Raw genomic sequence first — 26,156 nt, forward strand, 5'->3', positions numbered from 1 at the left:
CGATAGATCGGGCAGGCTCATTCCTTGCGCATTCACAGCCATATAAGGAGACAATGAAAAACAGAGCCTCAAAAATCCTACTCATTTCCGGGTTGAAGTTTCATCTTGGTTTTGCCTGTAGCATCTGTTCTGGGGCACTCACAGACAATATCTTTGCAGTTCTGGAAACGTCAGTGTTTTCTTTCCAAAGCTATCAATTATATGCATTGTCAAGCATCTTTTTATGACAAAATATTGTGCTTAAAACGGGCACTTCTTTTTATCCAAAAATGAAATAGCGCCCTCATAGATGTAACAGGTTAAATCAAAATATATTTGCGATTCTTCAAAGTAGCCACCCTTGGCCTTGACAGCTTTGCACACTCTTGGGTTTTTCTCAACCAGCTTAACCTGGAATTTCACCTTAACCTAGCTTTTCCAACAGTCTTGGAGTTCACACATATGCTGAGCACTTGTTGGCTGCTTTTCCATCAATCTGTGGTCCAACTCAACCCAATTGAGATGGTTTGGGATGAGGTTGGGTCATCTGCTGCAGAACTCATCACTCTTCTTGGTCAAATAGCCCTTATACAGCCTGGAATTGTGTTGGGTCATTGTCCTGTTGAAAAACAAATGATAGTCCCAATACGCTTAAACCAGATGATGGGATGACGTGTCACTGCAGAATGCTGTGGTAGCCATGCTGGTTAAGTGTGCCTTGAATTCAAAATAAATCAGACGGCGTACCAGCAAAGCACCATCCCACCACCTCCATGCTTCACGGTGGGAACCACAAATGCAGATATTGTCTGTTTACCCGCGTCACAAAGACACAGTAGTTCCAAAAATCTCCAATTTGGACTCATCAGACCAAAGACCAGATTTCCACCGGTCTAATGTCCATTGCTCGCTTTCTTATTGGTGTCCTTTAGTAGTGGTTTGTTTGCAGCACTTTGACCATGAAGGCCTGATTTCACACAGTCTCCTCAGAACAGTTGATGTGTCTGTTAATTGAGCTCTGTGATGCATTTATTTGAGCTGCGATTTCTGAGGCTGGTAACTAATGAACTTATCCTCTGCAGCAGAGGTAATTCTGGGTCTTCCTTTCCTGTGGCGGTTCTCTGAGAGCCAGTTTCATCATAGAGCTTGATGGTTTCTGCAACTGCACTTGAAGAAAAGTTCTTGACATTGTCCGCATTGACTGACCTTCATGTCTTAAAGTAATGATGGACTATCGTTTCTCTTTGCTTATTTGAGCTGCTGTTGTCATATTATGGACTTGGTCTTTTACCAAATAGGGCTATCCTCTATATCAAACCCTACCTTATCACAACACAACTGATTGGCTCAAATGCATTAAGAAGGAAATAAATTCCACACATTAACTCAATAAGGTATACCTGTTAATTGAAATGTATTCCAGGCGACTACCTCATGAAGCTGGTTGAGATGATGCCAGGAGTGTGCAAAGCTGTCAAGGCGAAGGGTGTCTACTTTGAAGAATCTCAAATATATTTTGATTTGGTCAATGCTTTTTTTCCCCTTTTTGGTTACTACATGATTCCATATGTGTTAGTTCGTAGTTTCAATATCATCACTATTATTGTACAATGTAGAATTTAAAAAAAAATATTTTAAAAAAGGAACTCTGGAATGAGTAGGTGTCACAACATTTTGACTGTTTGTGTGTGTTAAACCATGACGAGTCGACGCTTCAAAATTGGTTCTCATTTGTGGCATCATTGGAGTCTTTGTGCCTGGAGTCCTGGTATATTTGGGACATTTATGCAGAATGCAAACTGATCCTTATGATTTCTTGACCTAAATAAATAAATACATACAGCATGACCTCATTCTTTAATATCTGCCAGAGAATCTGGTGTCTGTTTCAAACAACTATAACAGAGTTTCCCAAGGGGTGCATGTTTAGGTGTTTGCCCTAGCACTACACAGCTGATTCAAATAATCTACCAATCATCAAGCTTTGATTATTTTAATCAGCTGTCTAGTGCTTGGGCAAAAACCAAAATGTGCACCCCTTTGGGGTCCCTGGACTGAGTTTGGGAAACACTGAAGTATAGGGTATCATTTGAGACCCACTTTGTCATGTTTCATCCTGTGACTAACCATTCTACTGTTCCTACAGCTAAGAGTCCTACCACTACTCAGTCCCCCAAATCCTCCTTTTTGGCCAGTCTGAACCCCAAGACCTGGGGCAAGCTGGGCGCCCAGACCAACAGCACAAACTCTGAGCCCTCTCGCACGGCCAGTGTGAGTGGCCTGACACGCGCCCTTCCCAAGGACTCGGTCTCCAACAACAGGTACGACGGAAACCGTGGTGATGGTGGTGATAATTTATCGCCGTGTTGGTAGTAATGGTGGAGATTATCATTGGCTCGCTCAGAAAATGTAGCTAGGGCTGTGTTCAGTATGAATTGGTGTGCAACAGTGCTGTTCCTGAAGATCAGTTGAAAAACATGGAGAGGTTTGGTTCTGTAAATATGAGCATTCAAAATGCACCGCTACCCTTTTTAAATATGTCACTCATTGCATCATGCCACACCCCACCACACGGTGCAAACATACCTCAGTCTGTTCAAGAACATTGAATGCTTTGGGGGAAGGTGTCATCCAGTACAGACTGTCACGCAACATAGCACGAGTTTAATCCCAAAAAATGTGCCCCTTGTTTGGCGGTCCTGAGGGCAGCACTTAAAATTGAATGGGCTTGTGGATTTGGCCCTTGGGCTCTGTTTGACACCCCTGGTTTAGTCAAACCGATTGCACCCAAGCTGTCAAATCTTAGATTCCTCCTGGTTCCAAGGTCTCTCCCCTTGTACAACCTCCTCCAATGGGCTTTGTTGGAGTGTGGATTTGAGAAAACAAGACAGCCAATAGTAGTAGTAGTGGTGATGAAGATGGTCATCCCCTTACAGGGACAAGATCAAGGCTTGGATCAAAGAGCAGGCCTGTAAGTTTGTGGCACGCTACTTCAACAATGAAAACATTGATGGCAGCAACCCCGCACTAAATGTACTCCAGAGACTCTGCACCGCCACGCAACAGCTCAGCCTACAGGTACTGTACTTCTCAACACTCTCCCACATTGTAGTATTGCACTCGATGAAAGTAAATAGTCATTAGTTGACATCTTGGAGACTTCTTAGGAAACCCTGTTTGCTAATATTAACTTGAGAACAGCTGTTTTGCTTTGCTGTTTTGACGGTACAGGGTACTATCTACATTGCTAGCGAAAGACAAGGTCATTAAGGTATGATGGTTAGTGACTTGGGCTGTCACACCCCCAATCCCCCACCAGATGGACGGTGGCGTGGAGTGCCTCGTGGAGATCTGCAGCATCGTGTCTGAGTCGGATGTGTCGTCGTTCGAGATCCAGCACAGCGGCCTGGTCAAGCAGCTGCTACTCTACCTGACCTCCAGCAGTGACCGTGACCTGGTCAGCCGTGACGTCCGCCTCAAGAGGTTCCTGCACGTCTTCTACGGCTGCCCGGTAAGGCTGTTCGGCAGGTCTGAAGCACAGAACTAGAATGAGATTCTGTTTCTATTGTCAGAAGTTTGTCTTTCGCCCGATGAAGATGTTCATCCTTTCTCAGTATCCAGTGACTGAATGTAGCCAACTCCAATCTAATAGGCAATTTTGGCAGAGATTGGAGCTGAGGGCATTTTAAAAAATTTAAGAAACATCTGTCTAGGAAGGCTGTCACACAAACAAATGGGCCATGTTGCGCTAGTAGGGAATCCAAGTTTTTCCCTGACCACTTCAGATTGACCTGACCAGGATAAACTCAAGGCCCTAGTTATTGGCTATACTGTATTTAGAGCCATGAGATGTATAAAGCCAGCATGAGGGTTTGCACTCAGGCTAGAATGAATGGCAGCTGGTCTGTATATGTATATTTTTCTCGTAGAGTTCAAAAGGTACCCCACCCTCAAGTTTTGTGGCCTACTAGAGTATTGCATCTATATATATTGCTTATATAATGTAGTATTTTTATGATTTTTTTTTGACCTTTTAACTTGTCAAGTCAGTTGACAGCCAAACCCAGACGATGCTGGGTCAATTGTGCGCCGCCCTATGGGACTCCCAATCACGGCCTTTTGTTATTCAGCCTGGAATCGAACCAGTGTCTGTAGTGACGCCTCTAGCACCAAGATGCAGTGCCTTAGACTGCTGCTCCACTCGGGAGCACTACATTATGAAGTTCAGACCAGTGTTTCCCAACTCCGGTCCTCGAGTATCCGCAACGGAACACATTTTTGTTGTAGCCCTGGGCATAAACACCTGATTCAGCTCAGTTGAATCGGGTGTTTTTGTCCTGGGCTACAACACAATGGAAATTGGGAAACACTGGCCTAGATCGTTGTCATTTTTTCAATTATATGTGACATTTGATTTTGTCAGTTTAATGTTCTTCTACATATTCCCTGTTAATATACATTTAACTCCCAATTTGCCAGTATCTGAACTATAGATGCTTGCTCCTGTTACACACAGCAGGTGTTTTAAATTAGTCTCCTCATTTGTTTGTACAGCTCTGAAGGCATAAGGCTGAAATGTATGCTCCTTTTTTATTTATACTGAGCAAAAATATAAATGCAACATGCCACAATTTCAAAGATTTTACTTCGTTACAGTTCATTTAAGGAAATCATTCAATTGAAAAAAAATGCATTAGGACCTAATCTATGGATTTCACATGACTGGGAATAGAGCTGGTACTTTTAAAAATAAGAAAAATATTTATAAAATTAGAGGCGTGTATCCTCATGCAGCGTGACACATTCTTCGCATGAAGTTGATCAGGCTGTTGATTGTGGGCTGTGTAATGTTGTCCCTCTGGATATTGGCGTGAACTGTAACACGTTGTACACCGATCAATAGCATCCCAAACATGCTCAATGAGTGACATGTCTAGTGAGTATGCAGGTCATTTTAAAGAACTGGGACATTCTCAGTTTCCAGTAATTGTGTACAGATCCTTGCGACATTGGGCTGTGTGTTATGTGGAAACATGAGTTGATGGCGGCGGATGAATGGCACGACAGTGGGCCTCAGGATCTCGTCATGATATCTCTGTGCATTGAAATTGCCATCCATAAAATGCAATTGTTTGTCTGTAGCTTATGCCTGCCCATACCATAACCCCACCGCGCTCTATTCTCAACGTTGACGACAGCAAACAGCTCGCCTACACACCAAACACGTCGTCTGTGGGTGTGAGGCCGGTTCGATATGCTGTTAAATTCTCTAAAACCACGGAGGCGGCTTATGGTAGAGAAATGACCGTTCAGACTTCTAGTAACAGCTCTGGTGGATATCCCTGCAGTCAGCATGCCAATTGCACACTCCCTCAACTTGAGACATCTGTGGCATGGTGTTGTGACAAAACTGCACATTTGAATGGACTTCTACTGTCCCCAGTTCAAGGTGCACCTGTGTAATGATCATGCTGTTAAATCAGCTCCTTGAAAGATTAATGCCATAGCTGTCAGGTGGATGGATTATCTTGGCGAAGGAAAAATGCTCAGTAACAGGAATGTAAACAAATTTGTGCACAACATTTTAGGGAATTGCAGACATTTTCCATACTCACAAAAAGCTTAATCTTTTTCAGCTCAACTTTTTTATAGCTCCGTGCACTGTCATTCTTTTATAGCTCCTTGCACTGTATGACAATTGATTGATAAACCATGCTTTGTCATTATTTATTTTTACAACGGCAATATTCAACCCTGGTTGTACTCTGTAGGGAACAAATGGAAAACTGACAAAGGGAGGAACTACCTTAACTTATCCCAGAAATAAATGCTTTTTACATTTTTCTGTTTCAAAAATGTTTCTACGGTGTGCCCTGTTTACGACAAGTCTTTGCAGTTTGTTTGAAGTGCCCCTCCTGTGTTATGCCTGTCCAGACCCCGGGGATGGAGCCGGCAGGCCGCCTGGAGCCGTCTGAGAACGGGCCGCTGCTCTCACTGGTGCGCAAGATGAACAACTGCCTAAGCCAGATGGAGCAGTTCCCTGTCAAGGTGCACGACTTCCCCAGTGGCAATGGCAATGGGAGCAGGTTAGTTAATTTACCAAGTTCCATCCCTTCCTTTTGTTCCACAAACCCTGTTTTTGTCAGCCATTCACTAATGTGTGCTTACTTTTGAAGTCTATATGGGTGTAGGTCAAGGAAGGGAACTTGCCTGTATTTACCTCTTTTGTATCATTGTGATCTTGTCTGTTGACATGCGTGTTCTTCAGAGGTTCTCAGGCTCTGAAGTTCTTTAACACACACCAACTCAAGTGTCAGCTGCAGAGGCACCCGGACTGCACCAATGTGAAGCAGTGGAAGGGGGGCCCGGTGAAAATTGACCCGCTGGCTTTGGTACAGGCCATTGAACGCTACCTGGTGGTCCGAGGTGAGCACTGGGAACTGTCTCTTTGCATTGAGTTACTGACTTGACTTAAGCCCTTTCACTCTGTGGAACATACAGTGCCTTGCGAAAGTATTCGGCCCCCTTGAACTTTGCGAACCTTTGCCACATTTCAGGCTTCAAACATAAAGATATAAAACTGTATTTTTTTGTGAAGAATCAACAACAAGTGGGACACAATCATGAAGTGGAACGACATTTATTGGATATTTCAAACTTTTTTAACAAATCAAAAACTGAAAAAATGGGCGTGCAAAATTATTCAGGCCCTTTACTTTCAGTGCAGCAAACTCTCTCCAGAAGTTCAGTGAGGATCTCTGAATGATCCAATGTTGACCTAAATGACTAATGATGATAAATACAATCCACCTGTGTGTAATCAAGTCTCCGTATAAATGCACCTGCACTGTGATAGTCTCAGAGGTCCGTTAAAAGCGCAGAGAGCATCATGAAGAACAAGGAACACACCAGGCAGGTCCGAGATACTGTTGTGAAGAAGTTTAAAGCCGGAGTTGGATACAAAAAGATTTCCCAAGCTTTAAACATCCCAAGGAGCACTGTGCAAGCGATAATATTGAAATGGAAGGAGTATCAGACCACTGCAAATCTACCAAGACCTGGCCGTCCCTCTAAACTTTCAGCTCATACAAGGAGAAGACTGATCAGAAATGCAGCCAAGAGGCCCATGATCACTCTGGATGAACTGCAGAGATCTACAGCTGAGGTGGGAGACTCTGTCCATAGGACAACAATCAGTCGTATATTGCACAAATCTGGCCTTTATGGAAGTGGCAAGAAGAAAGCCATTTCTTAAAGATATCCATAAAAAGTGTTGTTTAAAGTTTGCCACAAGCCACCTGGGAGACACACCAAACATGTGGAAGAAGGTGCTCTGGTCAGATGAAACCAAATTGATCTTTTTGGCAACAATGCAAAACGTTATGTTTGGCGTAAAAGCACCACAGCTCATAACCCTGAACACACCATCCCCACTGTCAAACATGGTGGTGGCAGCATCATGGTTTGGGCCTGCTTTTCTTCAGCAGGGACAGGGAAGATGGTTAAAATTGATGGGAAGATGGATGTAGCCAAATACAGGACCATTCTGGAAGAAAACCTGATGGAGTCTGCAAAAGACCTGAGACTGGGACGGAGATTTGTCTTCCAGCAAGACAATGATCCAAAATATAAAGCAAAATCTATAATGGAATGGTTCTAAAATAAACATATCCAGGTGTTAGAATGGCCAAGTCAAAGTCCAGACCTGAATCCAATCGAGAATCTGTGGAAAGAACTGAAAACTGCTGTTCACAAATGCTATCCATCCAACCTCACTGAGCTCGAGCTGTTTTGCAAGGAGGAATGGTAAAAAATTTCAGTCTCTCGATGTGCAAAACTGATAGACATACCCCAAGCGACTTACAGCTGTAATCGCAGCAAAAGGTGGCGCTACAAAGTATTAACTTAAGGGGGCTGAATAATTTTTGCACGCCCAATTTTTCAGTTTTTCATTTGTTAAAAAAGTTTGAAATATCCAATAAATGTCGTTCCACTTCATGATTGTGTCCCACTTGTTGTTGATTCTTCACAAAAAAATAGTTTTATCTTTATGTTTGAAGCCTGAAATGTGGCAAAAGGTCGCAAAGTTCAAGGGGGCCGAATACTTTCGCAAGGCACTGTAGGTCACCCACAAATGATCTTAATCCAACGGGGCTGCTTTCTCAAGTTCCTTCCCAGAGTATTTCTGTCCTTCACTTCTGGCAGAATAGAATGTCTCCTTGTATTACTGACATTTATGGTTAACTTGCTGACGTGCTCAATGGGACTTTTGTCTCTTCAGGTTACGGACGAATAAGAGAGGAGGATGAGGACAGCGACGATGATGGTTCAGACGATGAAATTGATGAATCTCTGGTACGTAGCTCCATTGTCCTTGCAAAATACTCTCCATATTGGATACTACCTCTTTCCCCCACCAATAACGATGTTACCTTCACCCTAACTTGACCATCTATCTCTGTCCAGGCGGCCCAGTTCCTGAACTCAGGCAGCGTGCGCCACCGGCTGCAGTTCTACATCGGGGACCACCTGCTGCCCTACAACATGACGGTTTACCAGGCGGTGCGGCAGTTCAGCCTGCAGGCAGAGGAGGAGAGGGAGTCAACAGATGACGAGGCCAACCCGCTCGGACGGGCCGGCATCTGGACCAAAACCCACACCATATGGTATCTCCTTTACGCTGGATGTCCACACACACCAGTCTATAGGCTGGACTGATTAACGAACCCAACCATAGCCTAAAATTGTGTTTTTGGTCCACCAGCCACTGTGGCAGGGAGATGAGAAAATCTACCAGCCCCTCAGATTTGTTTTATCAGCCAAAATATTTTTTTGCTGTAATTACAGAAAATGGATGACCATGTTTCTAAAACAAGAAATGTATTAGTAAGAAGTATTGTAGTGTATTGCTCAATTTCATTTTTTTTAACCTTTTTATTTATTTATTATTATTAAAATGATCAGACACAAAATGTTCTGCTGCCCCTTTAAGGGCACATGGTTATCATAGTAGGGGCCATAGGGGCCACCCAAGTCCAGTCACATGTCTAAGATTTGGCATCTAAGGCTTCTCTTCGCTCTCAGTTGACGCAGCAGACTCAAACTAACGTTGAAAAACAACTGAACTTGTGAAAAAAAACAGAATATATTAGACAATCTTTTATGCCTCTGCCCAGTGCCTCCAAAAAATGTATCTATCATCACTTCACTCACTGAGCTTAGTTCCCCTGCCAGGCAGTGTTGCTGCTTGAGGTAGGATGTAGGATCCGTTTTTATTTGTGCTATGAAACAACAGCAGAAATACTGTGTAAAATGACTACTACAGCATTTTTCTAAGTATAAGCACATGTGCAATTGTCTATTTTTAGTCGCAAATGTAATGCTCACACTAGAGCCCTGCAAATTGACCACCCGCCGTTGTGGTGGGTGAAATGGACGTTCTTGCCCGCCAATACCTAAATCTACCTGCATTTGGTCCTGAACGTATCTGACTGATGCTTGTAGTGGGTGGCTGTTAGGGTTGAGATGTCTCACACACAAACACACATGTCTAATAGGTGGCTGAGTTATGATCAAATGCAACTGACATGGCAGTGTAGTCATGTTCCACGATATGCTTTACGTAGAGACACTCTATCCCATTAGGTATAAGCCAGTGAGGGAGGATGAGGATGGCACTAAGGATGTGGTGGGAGGGAAGAGGGGCCGGGCACAGACTGCCCCCACCAAGACCTCGCCCCGCAATGCCAAGAAACAGGACGAGCTGTGGCACGGTAGGAACCACTACCACCACCTCTGGGCCTAGTTGGGTGTCTGTGTTGTCTACTGGCCTGGAGACTGAGAGACAAGTTCTGCTGGTTTATTTTATTGTACAACTCTAATGTACTCCTTACAGTGGGGAGGGAGTGAGCTGACCTGCTTCTTCTGTTTGAAACAAGTTAACAGACCCTTCGCTAAGCCTTGCCTTGTTCAACATTTTCACGAAGCCCAATTAATCTTTCAAACCACTGGAGAAAACCCCTCACAATGATCTCAAATGCTTTTTAATCCTTAAGTCTATTTCCGAACCCGTGCGTCAATCTAAGTTTTAAAAAATTAAGAATCCCCATCGACATGTCAGTTTAAGCTACAGATGTTTTGCATGGGCTGCGTCTAAATCCACCTTGTCTGCCTATGTCGTCCTTCCGCATCTGCGATTGAAGTTGGCTGAGTTATAGCGGTGCTTTTCCAACCATGAGACATTCCCGAAAATTGGTCTTCTCACGAAAACGCCTGTAGTGGAAAGATGACTCGAGGATGTTCTCTGTTTTGCTCTACGACCCCCACGAGTATCATGGGACTCATCTGAAGGTAACCCATGGAAATATGGAGGTCGTTTTGTGGCAACAAAAATAATAGGATAAATGTGTCAATGTTTCCTGAGTTTTCTTACTTTTTCTGCCAAGTGCTCTCTTAATTGTTGGCTCATGCCAACAGCACATGAGCATTATTTTCTTTGAATATAGCCAACTTAGCTAGCTTGCATGCATTTGGAGAACCAGTTATATTAACCCTATATGTAACGTTGTCTTTAAACCACTAGTGAAGGGCCTGTATGCGATCAAAATGCTAGTAAAACCAAATGCATGCTTTTTAACCGTTCGCTGCCTGCACCCGCACACCCGACTAGCATCACCACCCTGGATGGTTTCGACCTAGAATATGTGGACATCTATAAGTACCTAGGTGTCTGGCTAGACTGTAAACTCTCCTTCCAGACTCATATCAAACATCTCCAATCGAAAATCAAATCAAGAGTCGGCTTTCTATTCCACAACAAAGCCTCCTTCACTCACGCCGCCAAACTTACCCTAGTAAAACTGACTATCCTACCGATCCTCGTCTTCGGCGATGTCATCTACAAAATAGCTTCCAATACTCTACTCAGCAAACTGGATGCAGGTTATCACAGTGCCATCCGTTTTGTTACTAAAGCACCTTATACCACCCACCACTGCAACCTGTATGCTCTAGTCGGCTGGCCCTCGCTGCATATTCGTCGCCAGACCCACTAGCTCCAGGTCATCTATTCGTCCATGCTAGGTAAAGCTCCGCCTTATCTCAGCTCACTTGTCATGATGGCAACACCCACCCGTAGCACGTGCTCCAGCAGGTGTATCTCACTGATCATCCCTAAAGCCAACACCTCATTTGGCCGCCTTTCATTCCAGTTCTCTGCTGCCTGTGACTGGAACGAATTGCAAAAATCGCTGAAGTTGGAGACTTTTATCTCCCTCACCAACTTCAAACATCTGCTAACCGATCGCTGCAGCTGTACATAGTCTATCCGTAAATAGCCCACCCAATTTTACCTACCTCATCCCCATACTGTTTTTATTTATTTACTTTTCTGCTCTTTTGCACACCAATATCTCTACCTGTACATGACCATCTGATCATTTATCACTCCAGTGTTAATCTGCAAAATTGTAATTATTTGCCTACCTCCTCATGCCTTTTGCACACAATGTATATAGACTCCCCATTTTTTCTACTGTGTTATTGACTTGTTAATTGTTTACTCCATGTGTAACTCTGTCTGTTCACACTGCTATGCTTTATCTTGGCCAGGTCGCAGTTGCAAATGAGAACTTGTTCTCAACTAGCCTACCTGGTTAAATAAAGGTAAAATAAAAAACATAAGGAAACCACTATCTTCAAGAAGAGATCCCAATAAACACTTTTGGCCCCATATGGTAGCCGATCAGTGTCCTTACACTATCGGAGATTGGTGCAAAAAATATATATTTCCCTTCTGCTCCTCCGAATGGTCTAGTACGTTGCTAGCGAGCAAACAATGTAACCTCAGTATAATTTTGCTTTTGAAAAATATTACAACACGCTCTATATTTCATGTATCATAGTTAAAAAATACAATAAAATCATAGCCCTCTTTGGCTTCCAAGGGTTTTAAACATGAGCTTGTCCGAGGTGTTGGACTACAGTTGCTATCCATCGGTGTGCGCAAAATTCTGGGCCGGTGCTTAGTGACTGTTGAATTTACTTATTTTTTTTACCATCTGAATTAGTGACCTGAGATGACCTCTTCACACAAACCCACAGATATGGTCTGTCTAATCAATTAACCAAATGTATTTCCAAAACTTTGCTTCTGCACTAACCCCCTGGCCAAAGCGCTTTTACAGTCAAATGACACCCTATTACATTGAAAGTAGTGCACTACATAGGATATTTGACCATTCTTTAACCTACACTAAATCTATCCACTCAAATCCTTATCTCACAATGTATAGTGTATCATGTTAGTTTAGCTACCACATCTGTGTCGTATTCATTGTCCGCAAAACGGAAGAAAAGAACGAACAAGTGACTACCTGTCCTTGTCCAATAAGAAACGCTTGTTTTTGTTTCCCATTGCAAAATGTTTTGCTACAGTGTGCACGAATTATGACCCTGACTTGCTCTCTCCTCTCCCAGACGGTGTGTGTCCCAGCGTGGCCAGCCCGTTGGAGATGTACCTCATGTCAGAACCCCCAGAGAGCATCACCTTCGACGACCCGTCTCTGGATGTCAACCTGTTGCTGAGGGTGCTGCATTCCATTAGTAGTTACTGGTTCTACCTGTATGATGTGAGTAGCCTGTCCTATCCCCTCTCCAGCCCGCAGATACTGGCACTTACTGAACATACTTCTTGAGTCCCAGAAGGCACCCTATAACCTTTTTATAATGCACTACTTTTGACCAGGACCAATAGGGATCTGGTCAGAAGTAGTCCACCATGTAGGGAATACGTTGCCATTTGTGACACAAGCCTGTATGTCTGCCCACTGTCTGTCATGTTCTACATAATGCTAAAGATATCTTTATAGTCTTTGTGCGCTTGTTGAAGGTAAACCACAGTGTACCATATGACTGTAACTGTCTGCGAGCTAGACAGCTGTCTTAGTGCACACAGTTGCCCACAATGGTCTTTTTTTGCATTCAAACAACCTAGCCCCCTGTTTCTTTGCATCAGAGAAGGGGCACTGTGTTGTAGTTCCAGTAGACTGAGGTTGTTTTTTTCAGAATGCTGTTTCTAAGGAGATCATCCCCACCAGTGAGTTCATCAACAGTAAGCTGACAGCCAAGGCCAACCGACAGCTGCAGGACCCTCTGGTCATCATGACTGGCAACATCCCCACCTGGCTCACAGAGCTCGGCAAGACCTGGTAACTACTTTTCAGCTCATAAACACCCACAAAAACCTGCCTAGCTTTTCTTGAATATTTGACCGAGTATTCACTAATGCAATGTCCTCAAACCGCATGTCTAGACCAAGGTTGGGGACAACTCTATTTCAATTCAGGAAGTAAACTGAGACTTCAATTTTCTCTTCCAGGCCCAAGGTTAACCCCACATAAGCAACTGAATATATATATATATATATATATATATATATATATATATACTTATACTTATACTTACTGGCCTGTTTATTAGGTACACCACCTCTTCCACGAAAATGGATCGCGCCTACACACAGGGAGTCACGTCGCCAACTATATAAAGCAGGCATCGAGGCATTCAGTTACTGTTTGATTGAACGTTAGGTCACATTTTTTGCCATTTCTAAGTGAGTGTGGTATGATTGTCTGTGCCAGGTGCACCGGATCCAATATCTCAAACCCCGCACTCCTCGGCTTTTCACGCAAGACAGTGTCTAGGGTTTACCAAGAATGGTGCGACAAACAAAAAAACGTCCAGTTAATGGCTTTCCTTTCGGCGAAAACCGGACGAGAGATCGAATGGGAATGGTAAGAATCGTGCAAACAGGCGGGCCACAAGTGGACCAGTAGTGGTGCACACCTTGTTAATCCTTGTCACGGATGGGCTATTGTAGCAGACACCGGGTTTCACTCCAATCAGCTAAAAACAAGAATTGGCTCCAGTGGGCACGCGATCACCAACACTGGACAATTGAGTGGAAGAGCAGACTGGAACATGAGCAAGTTCAATTTACTTGAGTGGCCTCAACCCAATAGAGTGTCTTTAGGATGAGATGGATCGGGCTGTTCGCATGAATGCACCGCCTTCCATTCTGCAGCAACTGCGGGATGCCATCTCATCAGGAATGTTTCCTGACACCTTGTAGAATGGCCCACAGAATTCTGGCTGTTCTGGAGGCAAAGAAGGGTCAGACCTGGTACTACACTGACTAAAAATATAAATGCAACATGCAACAATTTCAAAGTTTTTACTTAGTTACAGTTCATATAAGGAAATCGGTCAATTTAAAAAATATCATTAGGCCATAATCTATTGATTTCACATGATTGGTATTACAGATCTGTTGGTCACAGATACCTTTTAAAGAAAAACGGTAGTTGTGTGGATCAGAGAACCAGTCTGGATCTGGTGTGACCATTTGCCTCATGCAGTGCGACATCTCCTTCACATAGAATTTTAGTCTGATTGTGAATTGTTGTCCCACTCCTCTTCAATGGCTGTGCGACGTTGCTGGATATATTGTCAGGATCTGGAGCAAGCCGTCATAAACATCATTCCAGAGCATACCAAACATGCCCAATGGGTGACATGTCTGGTGAGTATGCAGGCCATTGAAGAACTGGGCCATTTTCATCTTCAAGGAAGCGTGTACAGATCCTTGCGACATGGGGCCGTGCTGAAACATGAGGTGACGGTGGCGGGTAAATGGCACGACACTGGGCCTTGGGATCTCATCACAGTACCTCTGCATTGAAATTCCCGTCGATAAAATTGTGTTCGTTGTCCGTAGCTTATGCCTGCCAGTATCAAAACCCCACTGCCACCATGGGGCACTGTTCCTAACGTTGATATCGGCAAACTGCTTGCCCACACGACACCATACACGCTGTCTGCCATCTGCCCGGTACAGTTGAAACCGGGATTCATGCATGAAGCGCACTTCTCTAGCGTTCCAGGGGCCATCGACGGTGAGCATATGCCCACTGAAGTTTGTTAAGACGCCAAACTGCAGTCAGGTCAAGATCCTGGTGAGCACGCAGATGAGTTTCTCTGAAACTGTTTCTGACAGTTTGTGCAAATAATTTGGTTATATAAACCCACAGTTTCATCAGCTGTCCGGATGGCTGGTCCCAGACGATCCTGCAGGTAAAGAATCCAAATGTGGAGGTCCTGGGCTGGTGTGGTTAGTCTGCCATTGTGAGGCCAGTTGGACGTACTGCCAAATTCTCTAAAAGGATGGAGGAGGAGAAATTCTGGCAAGAGCTTGGTGGACAGTCCTCCAGTCAGCATGTCAATGCTCCTTCAAAACTTGACATCTGGTGTTGTGACAACTGCACATTTTAGTGGCCTTGTATTTTCCCCAGCACAAGGTGCACCTGTGTTCTGATCATGCTGTCAAATCAGCTTCTTGATATGTCACACCTGTCAGATGGATGGATTATGTCACTAACAGGGATGTGAACAAATGTGTTAACGACATTTTTCCTGAAACATGGGACCGGCACTTAACATGATGTGTTTTATATTTTTGTTCAGTGTAATGGGTGTACCTAAAAAACTGTACGGTGAGTACATAGATGCTTTGCATTTTGACCAACTGTCATTGTTACTCCCTTCTCCCCAGTCCCTTCTTCTTCCCATTCGATACACGGCAGATGCTCTTCTATGTGACTGCTTTTGACCGCGACCGGGCCATGCAGCGCCTCCTCGACACCAATCCTGAGATCAACCAGTCAGATTCCCAGGACAGCCGTGTGGCACCCCGCCTCGACAGAAAAAAGGTGTTGAATATTTTGGTGTAATGTCACCTAATCGACTCGATGTATGCCTTTCTGGAATGGGTTTAATAAGTGGAGCCAAGAGGAGTGGACATCACCAATTAAAAATATCCAGCCTGCTTTTTGTACTCTACCGACTCCTGTTTGTCTTTTCACTAACTCCTTATTTCTACTCTTCCTCCTGTATCTAGCGAACGATAAACCGTGAGGAGCTGCTGAAGCAGGCGGAGTCAGTGATGCAGGACCTCGGCAGCTCCAGAGCCATGCTGGAGATCCAGTATGAGAACGAGGTACAGTACATGCGTTCACACCCTCATTACAGAGCACTGTTCAATCACCTCCATTTTGAGTTTGTCCCTCTCATAAGGTACCACAGAACTTGGAGTCGTTTGGGGGGGTAGATTTTGAACATGACCCTAGACTTATCTAGATAGAAGCTCCATCGCTCTCCTGCCTCTTTCTTTCTCTCTCTCCCTTACTCCCCCGGTCTCTGTCCTTCTGTCAGGTGGGCACAGGGCTGGGTCCCACCCTGGAGTTCTACGCCCTGGTCTCCCAGGAGCTGCAGAGGGCCGACCTCGGGCTGTGGAGGGGTGAGGAGGTCGCCCTGTCCAACCCAAAAGGTAACTTTCTACTCCAACACTCTGGGGAATATATTTGTCTCTAAATAGGAGCTCCTAAAATAATTTTAAAGTGATTTCTGCAACAAACAACCAAATGTAATTTGGACAGAAATAGGATTTATTTTAGATTTAAAGGCTTTCCTACAGTTTTCCAAGATGTGCCTGGGTGGCAGCTGTTAAGTCACATGCAGAGATATGGGCTCCTAAAGAGGACGGATCATTGCTGAGTAGCTTGTCTTTGAGACCCACATTGGAACAACTCTTCCTCTCCCTAAATTTCCTCTTCTCCCAGGAAGCCAAGAAGGGACCAAGTACATGTTCAGCTCCAGAGGGCTGTTTGCCGTTCCCTTTGGCAGGACAACCAAACCGGCACACATCGCCAAAATCAAGATGAAGTTCCGCTTCCTGGGCAAGCTGATGGCCAAGGCTATAATGGACTTCAGACTGGTAAACAGTAACACTTTGTACCTCTGACCAGTGGACCAGTCTCTGTGTTAGTCTACACTGCTAATGCTTCTAGACCTTCACTTTTAGTAGTTTTGGAGTGGTTTTTACACTTACATTACTTGCCTTAAGCCCTGTTTGCCAGAATAAGGGTTATTTGTATATTAATTTTTTCTGCGCTCCTACTTTAACTCCCCTCTTCTACAGCCTTCCTACATGCTCTCACCTTTCAAGCAGAATTGTACACTTACCTGAACCTCTCAGTAGGGAGCCCTCTGCTGATCTAACACCTGTCTCCCTCCCAGCTGGACCTGCCCCTGGGGCTGCCCTTCTACAAGTGGATGCTGCGGCACGAGACCTCCATCAGCTCCCACGACCTGATCAACATCGACCCGGGCGTGGCCAAGTCCATCCAGCACCTGGAGGACATCATCCGCCAGAAGAGGAGGCTGGAGCAGGACCGCTCCCAAGTCAGTCCCCGATACACAACCTCCCCAGATGCAGCTAACCTCAGTCATTACAATTTGTCTTTGGTGATGAGAACTTGGATACTCTTATGGAGGTCTTTCTCAGAGATGGGGTTCATAGTGGTAGCTTTAGTAAGGCTTGATTTACACTCCAATAGACATCCGCTTAGTGGCTCTCCCTACGCACTGCGCAAAGGGCTCTGCAGTCCACATGTAAATTTAATGTGTGTCAGAATTTGCAGCTGTACTCAAGTGTCAGTGATGTTTTGCTAAGGAGAGTGCTTGGTGGAGTGTAAAACCGTTATGGCCCCTCCCTATCAGATTGATGCTTTTCATGTTACGTTCCCCATATGAATAAAAGGCCTGTTTCCTCCTAGACGAGGGAGACCCTGCAGCAGGCGCTGGAGAGTCTCAACATGAACGGCTGCTCTGTGGAGGATCTGGGCCTGGACTTTACCCTCCCCGGTTTCCCCAACATCGAGCTGAAGAAGGGAGGCAAGGATATCCCTGTCACCATCTACAATCTGGAGGAGTACCTCAGGGTGGGTAGCTCGTGCACACACACTTACTTAGACACACACACATACATCGCTCCTACATAGACTCTCCACAAACCAGTGTCCACCTCCTTATGGAGCTGACCGTTGGTCCCATTCTCTCCACAGCTGGTGGTCTACTGGACGATGAACGAAGGTGTGTCCCGGCAGTTTGAATCTTTCAGGGAAGGGTTTGAGTCAGTCTTCCCCCTGCATCACTTGCAGTATTTCTACCCTGAAGAGGTGAGTACTGCTATCAATAATCCCAAAAGGCATTTATTTAGGTGTTTGGCATTTATTTAGGTGACATCTTCAGGATGTCACGTTGCCAACCCCCTCTGTGCTCTTCCTTCCGCCTGTAGTTGGATCAGCTGCTTTGTGGCAGCAAGTCCGAGACCTGGGACGTCAAGACCCTGATGGAGTGCTGTCGTCCCGACCACGGCTACACGCATGACAGGTGAGTTACTCCACTGACCAGAGCTCTGACCAGACCTACACTTCGTGTCATGTTTAGGACTTGTCAGAGTGCAGTGGTTTGACGTTTTATCTGTTTTTGTCCACAGTCGTGCTGTGAGGTTCCTTTTTGACGTGCTCAGCAGTTTCGATGCAGAACAGCAGAGACTTTTCCTACAATTTGTAACAGGAAGCCCAAGGCTGCCTGTTGGAGGTGAGTGGTCATGGACACATACTCACCATACACACTTAAAGATTTGTTGTATTCCGAAGTTGAGTGGTCCCATTCTCCGATTTGAGAATTGAACAATCCCACACTTTGGGTGACATGTTTTCAGTGTGCAATGCACTTTAACTGATGCTGTAGTTATGTCGTACCCTCATGCACTTAGTAAACTAATGAATGTGACACTGCTCACTCTACTGGAAACCCACAAATGCACATGAAAATATCAGACCTCAAGTACAGAGAATAGGACAAGACAACAAAGTATGTCGACAGACAAATCAAGCCATGGCAGTTTTGAGCTGATTCTGATCATGCCACCTCCTTCTCTCCAGGTTTCCGTAGTCTGAACCCGCCGTTGACCATCGTGCGGAAGACATTTGAGTCGACTGAGAACCCGGACGACTTCCTGCCGTCGGTTATGACCTGTGTCAACTACCTGAAGCTGCCGGACTACTCCAGCATCGAGATAATGCGCAAGAAACTGTTGATTGCGGCCCGTGAGGGCCAGCAGTCCTTCCACCTGTCCTGATCCCGCAGTCTCTCCCATTCAAAATGCCTTCTACAGCAAACTGACGAAATCATGACTTCATTTTAGTTCTTTTTGTAATCACCTACATCAAGGCCAAGTGTGTACAGCCTTCTTGTTAGAGAACACAGCTTGCAGAAATTAAAGGACTTGAGTTATACATTTCCTGCCCCTGTCTCCTACAAAAAAGGCGTTAAATGACTCACAGAACAAAACAAAAAAATTATCAGTTGAGTAATGTTAAAAAAAAAACAAGAAGGAAAAAAAAAACTTGAGTTACATTTTAAAATGCATTGCTGTGTGATATTTAAAGGGATGTTTCCTCAGTGGTGAATGTCTGTGGTGGAGGTCCATAGAGCAAGCAAGGTTCACTTTAGCTCCAAAGATAATTTGTACAGAAAAAAATTCCAGACTGCTCATTCTACACATTTGATAGAATAGCTCTTTGTTCTCATGTCTCCTTTCCCCTTCAAGTTTGTCTGTTTTCCATTCTGTTCTCCTGTATTATACTGCCCGGCCCCAGTTTGTGTGTTGCATTTTGGTTCTGCTTCCCCTCCTTTTGTGTGTGTTTGCGTATAAATTTTTTGGAAATGAGAGTTGGAGTTGGTTGACTGCGGGTAGTGATGACAGCTTTTTTTTTTATATATATATATATTTTTCCCAAGTTGAAATTGTGTTCTGGTCTATAATTACAAAGAGCTTCAGCTCAAACATGATAAGAGTTATCCAGTGTGTTGAATAAGTTAACTTACTTTTTGCTCTCACTTAGAGTAGTGTGTCTCAGATGGACGCTGAGGGAGTGCGCTCTGACAGACTGACTGGCTTAGGCCAAGCTCTGAGCCCCCCCCCCCCCCACCAATCCCTATTGTAGCTGAGCGCACCCATTTGGCTGGACTCATTTTATCGTTTCACGGCCAGATAGCATTTCATTTATGGAATAAGAGTTTATATGCAGTTTCATGCCCGGTTTGAGGTGGGGATGTCTGCTTCACCTTTTTTTAATTTTCAATTTCTTCTTGCTGTCTTTTTTTTGGCTGCTGGCTTGGAACAAACCTTGTTGTGCACCTGCAGTCTGTGGCCAGGGGAGGGCCCCACTCAATTCTCTCCTGGCCCAATCGTTCATGTGCTGGTTTCTAAGATCTGCAATAATTTACTGCATCAGGTTAATGTTTTTACCTGAACATAAAATAAAGTAACTGTTTGACTCATCTGTGTTCTCTTTATTTAATCCATCCTCCTGTTCTTCCTTTCATCCTTCATTCTGTGGATCTGACTGAGATAGTCTTGGAGGTGATCAATGGGGGTAGGAGTTGCTTGATTTAAAACATACCTAATTTATATTAACAGTTGATTACCACTGACCCTACCCAATTCTGTCATGGTTTATTAAGAGGAGCACTTGAAGGGTTGATGTTCCAGTGAATGGTGGACAAAGGTCTTGCGTATGAACTGAGTGTGTGTGTATATATTAACTTGCATTGTAAAATGTACGTTTTTGAATTGTCCTCATTATAGGTAACTTCACTTATTTTGTATTTTTTTTTTTTAGAACCATTAATGTTCTGAGGGACATGGAATTGGACATAACATAACTGAGATATACAGTATAATTTGGTGCTTATTTGTCTTTTTTTTACACATGTACAAGTGTGTATTAATACATGTGTGAACTGGAAATGTTTTTGTTTTGCATATCCCTACTCTTCCTGAGACCCTCAGAGTAGGCCGTGACCTCAGTAGGGTCACAGCCAGGGAGATGGCTAGGGGACAGGCGGAGAGGTGTCTTGAATGTCACCTCCAGAGTAATTTGTTTTCCTTTCCTACTCCAGCAGGGTGAGTCTAAACTCTTCCCTTTTAGAACAAAGATTGCATTCAGAGTGCCGTAGAACTGCAGTACACTGAATAAATAGGTCAAGTGCAGTATAACTGCAGTATGCTGCAAATACTGTACAACATTTACTGCAGTAATTTAGCAGTTCTAGTGCAGTATAACTAGTTATTCTGCAATTACTGTGTCCAGAATACCACAGACTGCAGTTACTACACTTTTACTGCAGTTTCAAAACGGCAATCTTTTTATTGTAAGATTTGAGGAAGTGGGTTGTGAGGCTTTGGAGATACAGCAAATAAGCATAGGGTCCACTGCTGTGCTACAGTTTCACCTGTAGCACACACTCAATGCTGCCTTAAGTTCTGCATCATTTGTTGCATAATGGAATGTCTTTGCCAAGTGATATCACTAAATGGCCAATAAATGGATCCCACTGAGTAATGTTTTTTTTCTTCTCTACAGTCCAAGTGTCCTTTGCAGTCAACTACAAAGGGAATTATTCACTTTCTTAAATCAGACTTACATTTAGTCTGTCCTGGGGCACCATTGAAAGTCTAATGTGCCAATAAATCCTCATCAGCTTATTGATAGGACCTTGTCAGTGAAGGGATTGCACCACCATGACGGGTCAGAATCCCAGTTATATTGAGTCATGTATGGTTACATACAATACTGCCAGAACCAGTAACTCCATAACCTTCTCTACCTTTTATTTTTTAAAGCATGCAAGCAGATAAGTTGGCTCCAGTACCTGGCTCTCTGTGAGATGAGTAAAGTGGTTGAGCTGACAGATTTACTGGCCTGTGCGAAGACTCATTATGGAAATAGAGAGTTGGGACTCAGAGGGCTGACATGCTTTTCACGACCACCGTGCGTTATATCGACCACACCGCATGGTTACACGCATGGTCACAGTGAAGAGGCGATTCCGGGATGCTGCGGAGTGATGGTTGCTGATAATGGGCATCTGTACACCTATGTAGATATTCCATTAAAAAATCTGCTGTTTCCAGCTACAATAGTCATTTACAACATTAACAATGTGTACAGTGTATTTCTGATCAATTTGATGTTATTTTAATGGACAAAAAAATAAAATATTTCAAAAATAAGGACATTTCTAACTGACCCCAAACTTTTGAACAGTGGTGTAGGTAGTAGTAGGGTACCATTTGGGACATAATTTAAAACTCCTGAGCTTTTACAGTTCTGACGTTATAAGATCCTGATTGAGAGAATGGTATTTCATCAAGGTATTTGAAGATCATTAAGAGACTCATAACCGTTCTTTTATATTTATCATGCAAAGTTGTTTAATTAGATTCTTGCAACTTGCTAAGGTTTTATTTCACCTTGAAGGTCTTTAGAACCATTCATAGGCAGAGTTTGGTGTAAGAGCAGGGTGAGAGGTAATTCACATCGAAGGCAGTTCATGGTTGGGTGGAGAATGAACTGACCTCTGGGCTTCTCTCTGAAGGTGATGGAGAGAAACAATAAGAGTCGCTGTCATTACAGCTATAATGCCTGTCAAGTGTACAGGTCCCCTCGGGATCACCATGGAAACTGGTTGCTTAGTAATGTAGAGTATTTGAAGAGAGGGTGTATAGTTTTGATTATTGCTCTGATTCCTTTTTTTGTACGATTTAAAATAAATTTTTCAAACAATACAGTCGTGACCAAATGTTTTGAGAATGACACAAATATTAATTTCCACAAAGTTTGCTGTGTCAGTGTCTTTAGATATTTTTGCCAGATGCTACTATGGAATACTGAAGTATAATTACAAGCACTTCATAAGTGTCAAAGGCTTTATTGACAATTACATGAAGTTGATGCAAAGAGTCAATATTTGCAGTGTTGACCCTTCTTTTTCAAGACCTCTGCAATCCACCCTGGCATGCTGTCAATTAACTTCTGGACCACATTCTGACTGATGGCAGCCCATTCTTGCATAATCAATGCTTGGAGTTTGACAGAATTTGTGGGTTTTTAGTTTGTCCACCCGCCTCTTGAGGATTGACCACACGTTTTCAATGTGATAAAGGTCCGGGGATTTTCCTGGCCATGGACCCAAAATATCGATGTTTTGTTTCTTGAGCCACTTAGTTATCACTTTTGTCTTATGGCAAGGTGCTCCATCATGCTGGAAAAGGCATTGTTCGTCACCAAACTGTTCCTGGATGGTTAGGAGAAGTTGCTCTCGGAGGATGTGTTGGTACCATTCTTTATTCATGGCTGTGTTCTTAGGCAAAATTGCGAGTGAGCCCACTCCCTTGGCTGAGAAGCAACCCCACACATGAATGGTCTCAGGATGCATTACTGTTGGCATGACACAGGACTGATGGTAGCACTCACCTTGTCTTCTCCGGACAAGCTTTTTTCCGGATGCTCCAAACAATTGGAAAGGGGATTCATCAGAGAAAATGACTTTACCCCAGTCCTCAGCAGTCCAATCCCTGTACCTTTTGCAGAATATCAGTCTGTCCCTGAAGAGAAGTGGCTTCTTTGCTGCCGTTCTTGACACCAGGCCATCCTCCAAAAGCCTTCGCCTCGCTGTGCGTGCAGATGCACTCACACCTGCCTGCTGCCATTCCTGAGCAAGCTCTGTACTGGTGGTGCCCCTATCCCGCAGCTGAATCAACTTTAGGAGACGGTCCTGGCACTTGCTGGACTTTCTTGGGCACCCTGAAGCCTTCTTCACAACAATTGAACCGCTCTCCTTGAAGTTCTTGATGATCCGATAAATGGTTGATTTAGGTGCAATCTTCCTGGCAGCTATATCCTTGCCTGTGAAGCCCTTTTTGTGCAAAGCAATGATGACGGCACGTGTTTCCTTGCAGGTAACCATGGTTGACAGAGGAAGAACAATGATTCCAAGCACCACCCTCCTTTTGAAGCTTCCAGTCTGTTATTGGAACTCAATCAACATGACAGAGTGATCTCCAGCCTTGTCCTCGTCAATACTCACACCTGTGTTAACAAGAGAATCATTGACATGATGTCAGCTGGTCCTTTTGTGGCAGTGCTGGAATGCAGTGGAAATGTTTTTTGGGGATTCAGTTAATTTGCATGGCAATTAATTGGCAATTAATTGCAATTCATTTGATCACTCTTCGTAACATTCTGGAGTATATGTAAATCATACATACTGAGGCAGCAGACTTTGTGAAAATTAATATTTGTGTCATTCTCAAAACTTTTTGCCACGATTGTACAAAACATACACTTACAAAAGACAACATACAGACGAACACAAACATCAACAGCGTCAAACCTGCCCAGACCCTCCTACTCTCACGCCTATCTCCAGTGCCTGCACTACTCTCCACCACGTCCTCAATTGCGTTCATCTCCATCGCCCACGGTCTTTCAATATTTAGATATTGAAGCACATGATTTTTCCATTGTCTTAACGAGGATTGGTTGATTTCAAGTTTTTAAGTATACGTTTCTTTCAAGGTAATTGACAGGAAGAGTATCGTTCAAACCATCGGGTATCTCACTGCACCCTCATATGACATGGCTTGAAATATGCAAACAGATGGATTAGAAGTATATTTTCATTGTAATACTTCTGACAGCCAAGTTTCTATCTCCGCCCATAAATTTTGGACTTAATAGCATTTCCAGAATGCATGGATTATTGAATCATTGTACCAAGATTTGTTCTTCTTATGTTTTGGTTTTCAAAGAGCTTATCAGTTGGATTATTGCTCTGATTCCAGTGTAGCAGATGGAGATCTGTTCCCAGTTCCACTGTGGAATGTCTCTTATGTGGTGCAGCAAATACTCTGCATCATTCCAAATGTGAATTGTGACCAGCTTTATTTAGCTGAAACTCTGTGGTAAAACTAGCAGAAATGGCCATCTGTTTTCTATGAATATGATGTGGAATAGCCCCCCCTCCAGCTCCAAGGAGGTCATGAATGATGAGTTTCCAACTAAGGTGTGTTTGTGTGCGTCCATGTCAAAATCAAATCAAACTTTATTTGCCACATGCGCCGAATACAACAAGTGTAGACTTTATGTGCATATATGTGCGCTGCTCTGTGTGTTTGTATGTGTGCGTGTGTGCGTGTGTGAGGGAGGGAGGGAGGGAGGGAGGGAGGGGGGAGGGAGGGAGGGAGGGAGGGAGGGAGGGAGGGAGGGAGGGAGGGAGGGAGGGAGGGAGGGAGGGAGGGAGGGAGGGAGGGAGAGACATAGTGTGTCATCACCTGTCGTCACTATGAATCAGAGCTGGGGCGGTAGCTAGCCCCTTTCCTCAGTCTCCTCATCAGCCAGTCAGCTCTTTCGCTCAGTAGCAGTGCACACAGCCAGCCTACAGCATCCCTACCAGCCTGCTTCTTACATTCACACACTCTCCATTCAGCTCCCTCATCAACACACCGAGATAGCAGAGCGACCAGCAGCTTACTCACTAAGCTAGAGCTAAGAGGAACAGAGAGCAAGAGACAAATAAGGGATAAACATACATAAGAGAAGATGAGGATGCCTGTGCCCACACAGCGCCCCCTGTACCTCCTCCTGCTTCTGCTGAGTGCCGGGGGTGGGGGTCTCTCCTCCCCCCTTGATCTGGAGCCCCCTGCTCCAGAGGCTGCTGCCCCGGTTGAGGCTGACCACACCCAGGCCACTCCCCTGCCTGACCCCTGCGAGGGACGGCCCTGTCTCAACGGAGGCGCCTGCTCGGCCCAGCCCTCCGACCCGGAGACAGAGGACACTCTGCCCAACACCTGGGCTTACAGCTGCACCTGCACCTCTGGCTTCACCGGACGCAACTGTGAGGTGAGCCTGACCCACCTGCCTGTGTCTGTCTGTCTGTCTGTCTGTCTGTCTGTCTGTCTGTCTGTCTGTCTCTGTCTCTGTCTCTGTCTGTCTGTCTGTCTGTCTGTCTGTCTGTCTGTCTGTCTGTCTGTCTGATATTATCCTGCTTGGTTCTATTACATTTAGAATGTGTTGATACCGGTATAACATAATGTGCACCTCTCTTTCTCTCTTCTCCCTTGGAGATGGTTTTTAATGGGAGCATGTGATGTGAGCGAGACATGAAGAGGACTGCTGTGTTGCTGTGGCAACAGGAGTAGAGAGGAGTAGCGAAGTAGGAGACGGGAGTGCGTATGATAGGAAAAAGAGATGGATCAGTACAGCAGTACTGTGAGGCACAGATGTTTATGGCGGTTCACACCAACCAAGCCTCACAGGCTGAGCAGAAGCATCATGTCGTACTACCAGCTAATATTGAGTTGTTCATAGATGGAGGCAAGTGGTTCATCAGCCTGAGAACTGACGTTTCAATGAAATACATTGAAA

General features: G+C 44.4%; 2 protein-coding genes across 4 annotated transcripts in view; both read left to right on the forward strand.

The window, feature by feature from the left end:
* Positions 1-20,226, forward strand: part of LOC135552751 (E3 ubiquitin-protein ligase TRIP12-like) — a 56,256-nt gene extending 36,030 nt beyond the window's left edge. For all 3 annotated transcript variants that reach the window (XM_064984568.1, XM_064984570.1, XM_064984569.1), the window contains exons 23-42: positions 2,126-2,300; positions 2,916-3,057; positions 3,299-3,490; positions 5,914-6,065; positions 6,248-6,405; positions 8,261-8,334; positions 8,446-8,645; positions 9,625-9,752; positions 12,457-12,608; positions 13,045-13,187; positions 15,590-15,746; positions 15,935-16,033; positions 16,249-16,363; positions 16,656-16,810; positions 17,113-17,277; positions 17,652-17,816; positions 17,940-18,053; positions 18,173-18,267; positions 18,374-18,477; positions 18,825-20,226. In XM_064984568.1, coding sequence (XP_064840640.1) covers positions 2,126-2,300; positions 2,916-3,057; positions 3,299-3,490; positions 5,914-6,065; positions 6,248-6,405; positions 8,261-8,334; positions 8,446-8,645; positions 9,625-9,752; positions 12,457-12,608; positions 13,045-13,187; positions 15,590-15,746; positions 15,935-16,033; positions 16,249-16,363; positions 16,656-16,810; positions 17,113-17,277; positions 17,652-17,816; positions 17,940-18,053; positions 18,173-18,267; positions 18,374-18,477; positions 18,825-19,021 — 2,882 coding nt within the window. In that variant the 3' untranslated portion in view covers positions 19,022-20,226. The remainder of the gene's footprint in view (positions 1-2,125; positions 2,301-2,915; positions 3,058-3,298; positions 3,491-5,913; positions 6,066-6,247; positions 6,406-8,260; positions 8,335-8,445; positions 8,646-9,624; positions 9,753-12,456; positions 12,609-13,044; positions 13,188-15,589; positions 15,747-15,934; positions 16,034-16,248; positions 16,364-16,655; positions 16,811-17,112; positions 17,278-17,651; positions 17,817-17,939; positions 18,054-18,172; positions 18,268-18,373; positions 18,478-18,824) is intronic.
* Positions 20,227-25,156: 4,930 nt separating this feature from the next.
* Positions 25,157-26,156, forward strand: part of LOC135552769 (delta and Notch-like epidermal growth factor-related receptor) — a 93,214-nt gene continuing 92,214 nt past the window's right edge. Inside the window, exon 1 of the mRNA XM_064984592.1 lies at positions 25,157-25,631. Within this exon, the coding sequence (XP_064840664.1) occupies positions 25,332-25,631 (300 nt within the window). The 5' untranslated portion in view covers positions 25,157-25,331. The remainder of the gene's footprint in view (positions 25,632-26,156) is intronic.

The sequence above is a fragment of the Oncorhynchus masou genome, chromosome 13, assembly GCF_036934945.1.
Source record: "Oncorhynchus masou masou isolate Uvic2021 chromosome 13, UVic_Omas_1.1, whole genome shotgun sequence".
In the NCBI taxonomy this organism is placed as follows: domain Eukaryota; kingdom Metazoa; phylum Chordata; class Actinopteri; order Salmoniformes; family Salmonidae; genus Oncorhynchus; species Oncorhynchus masou.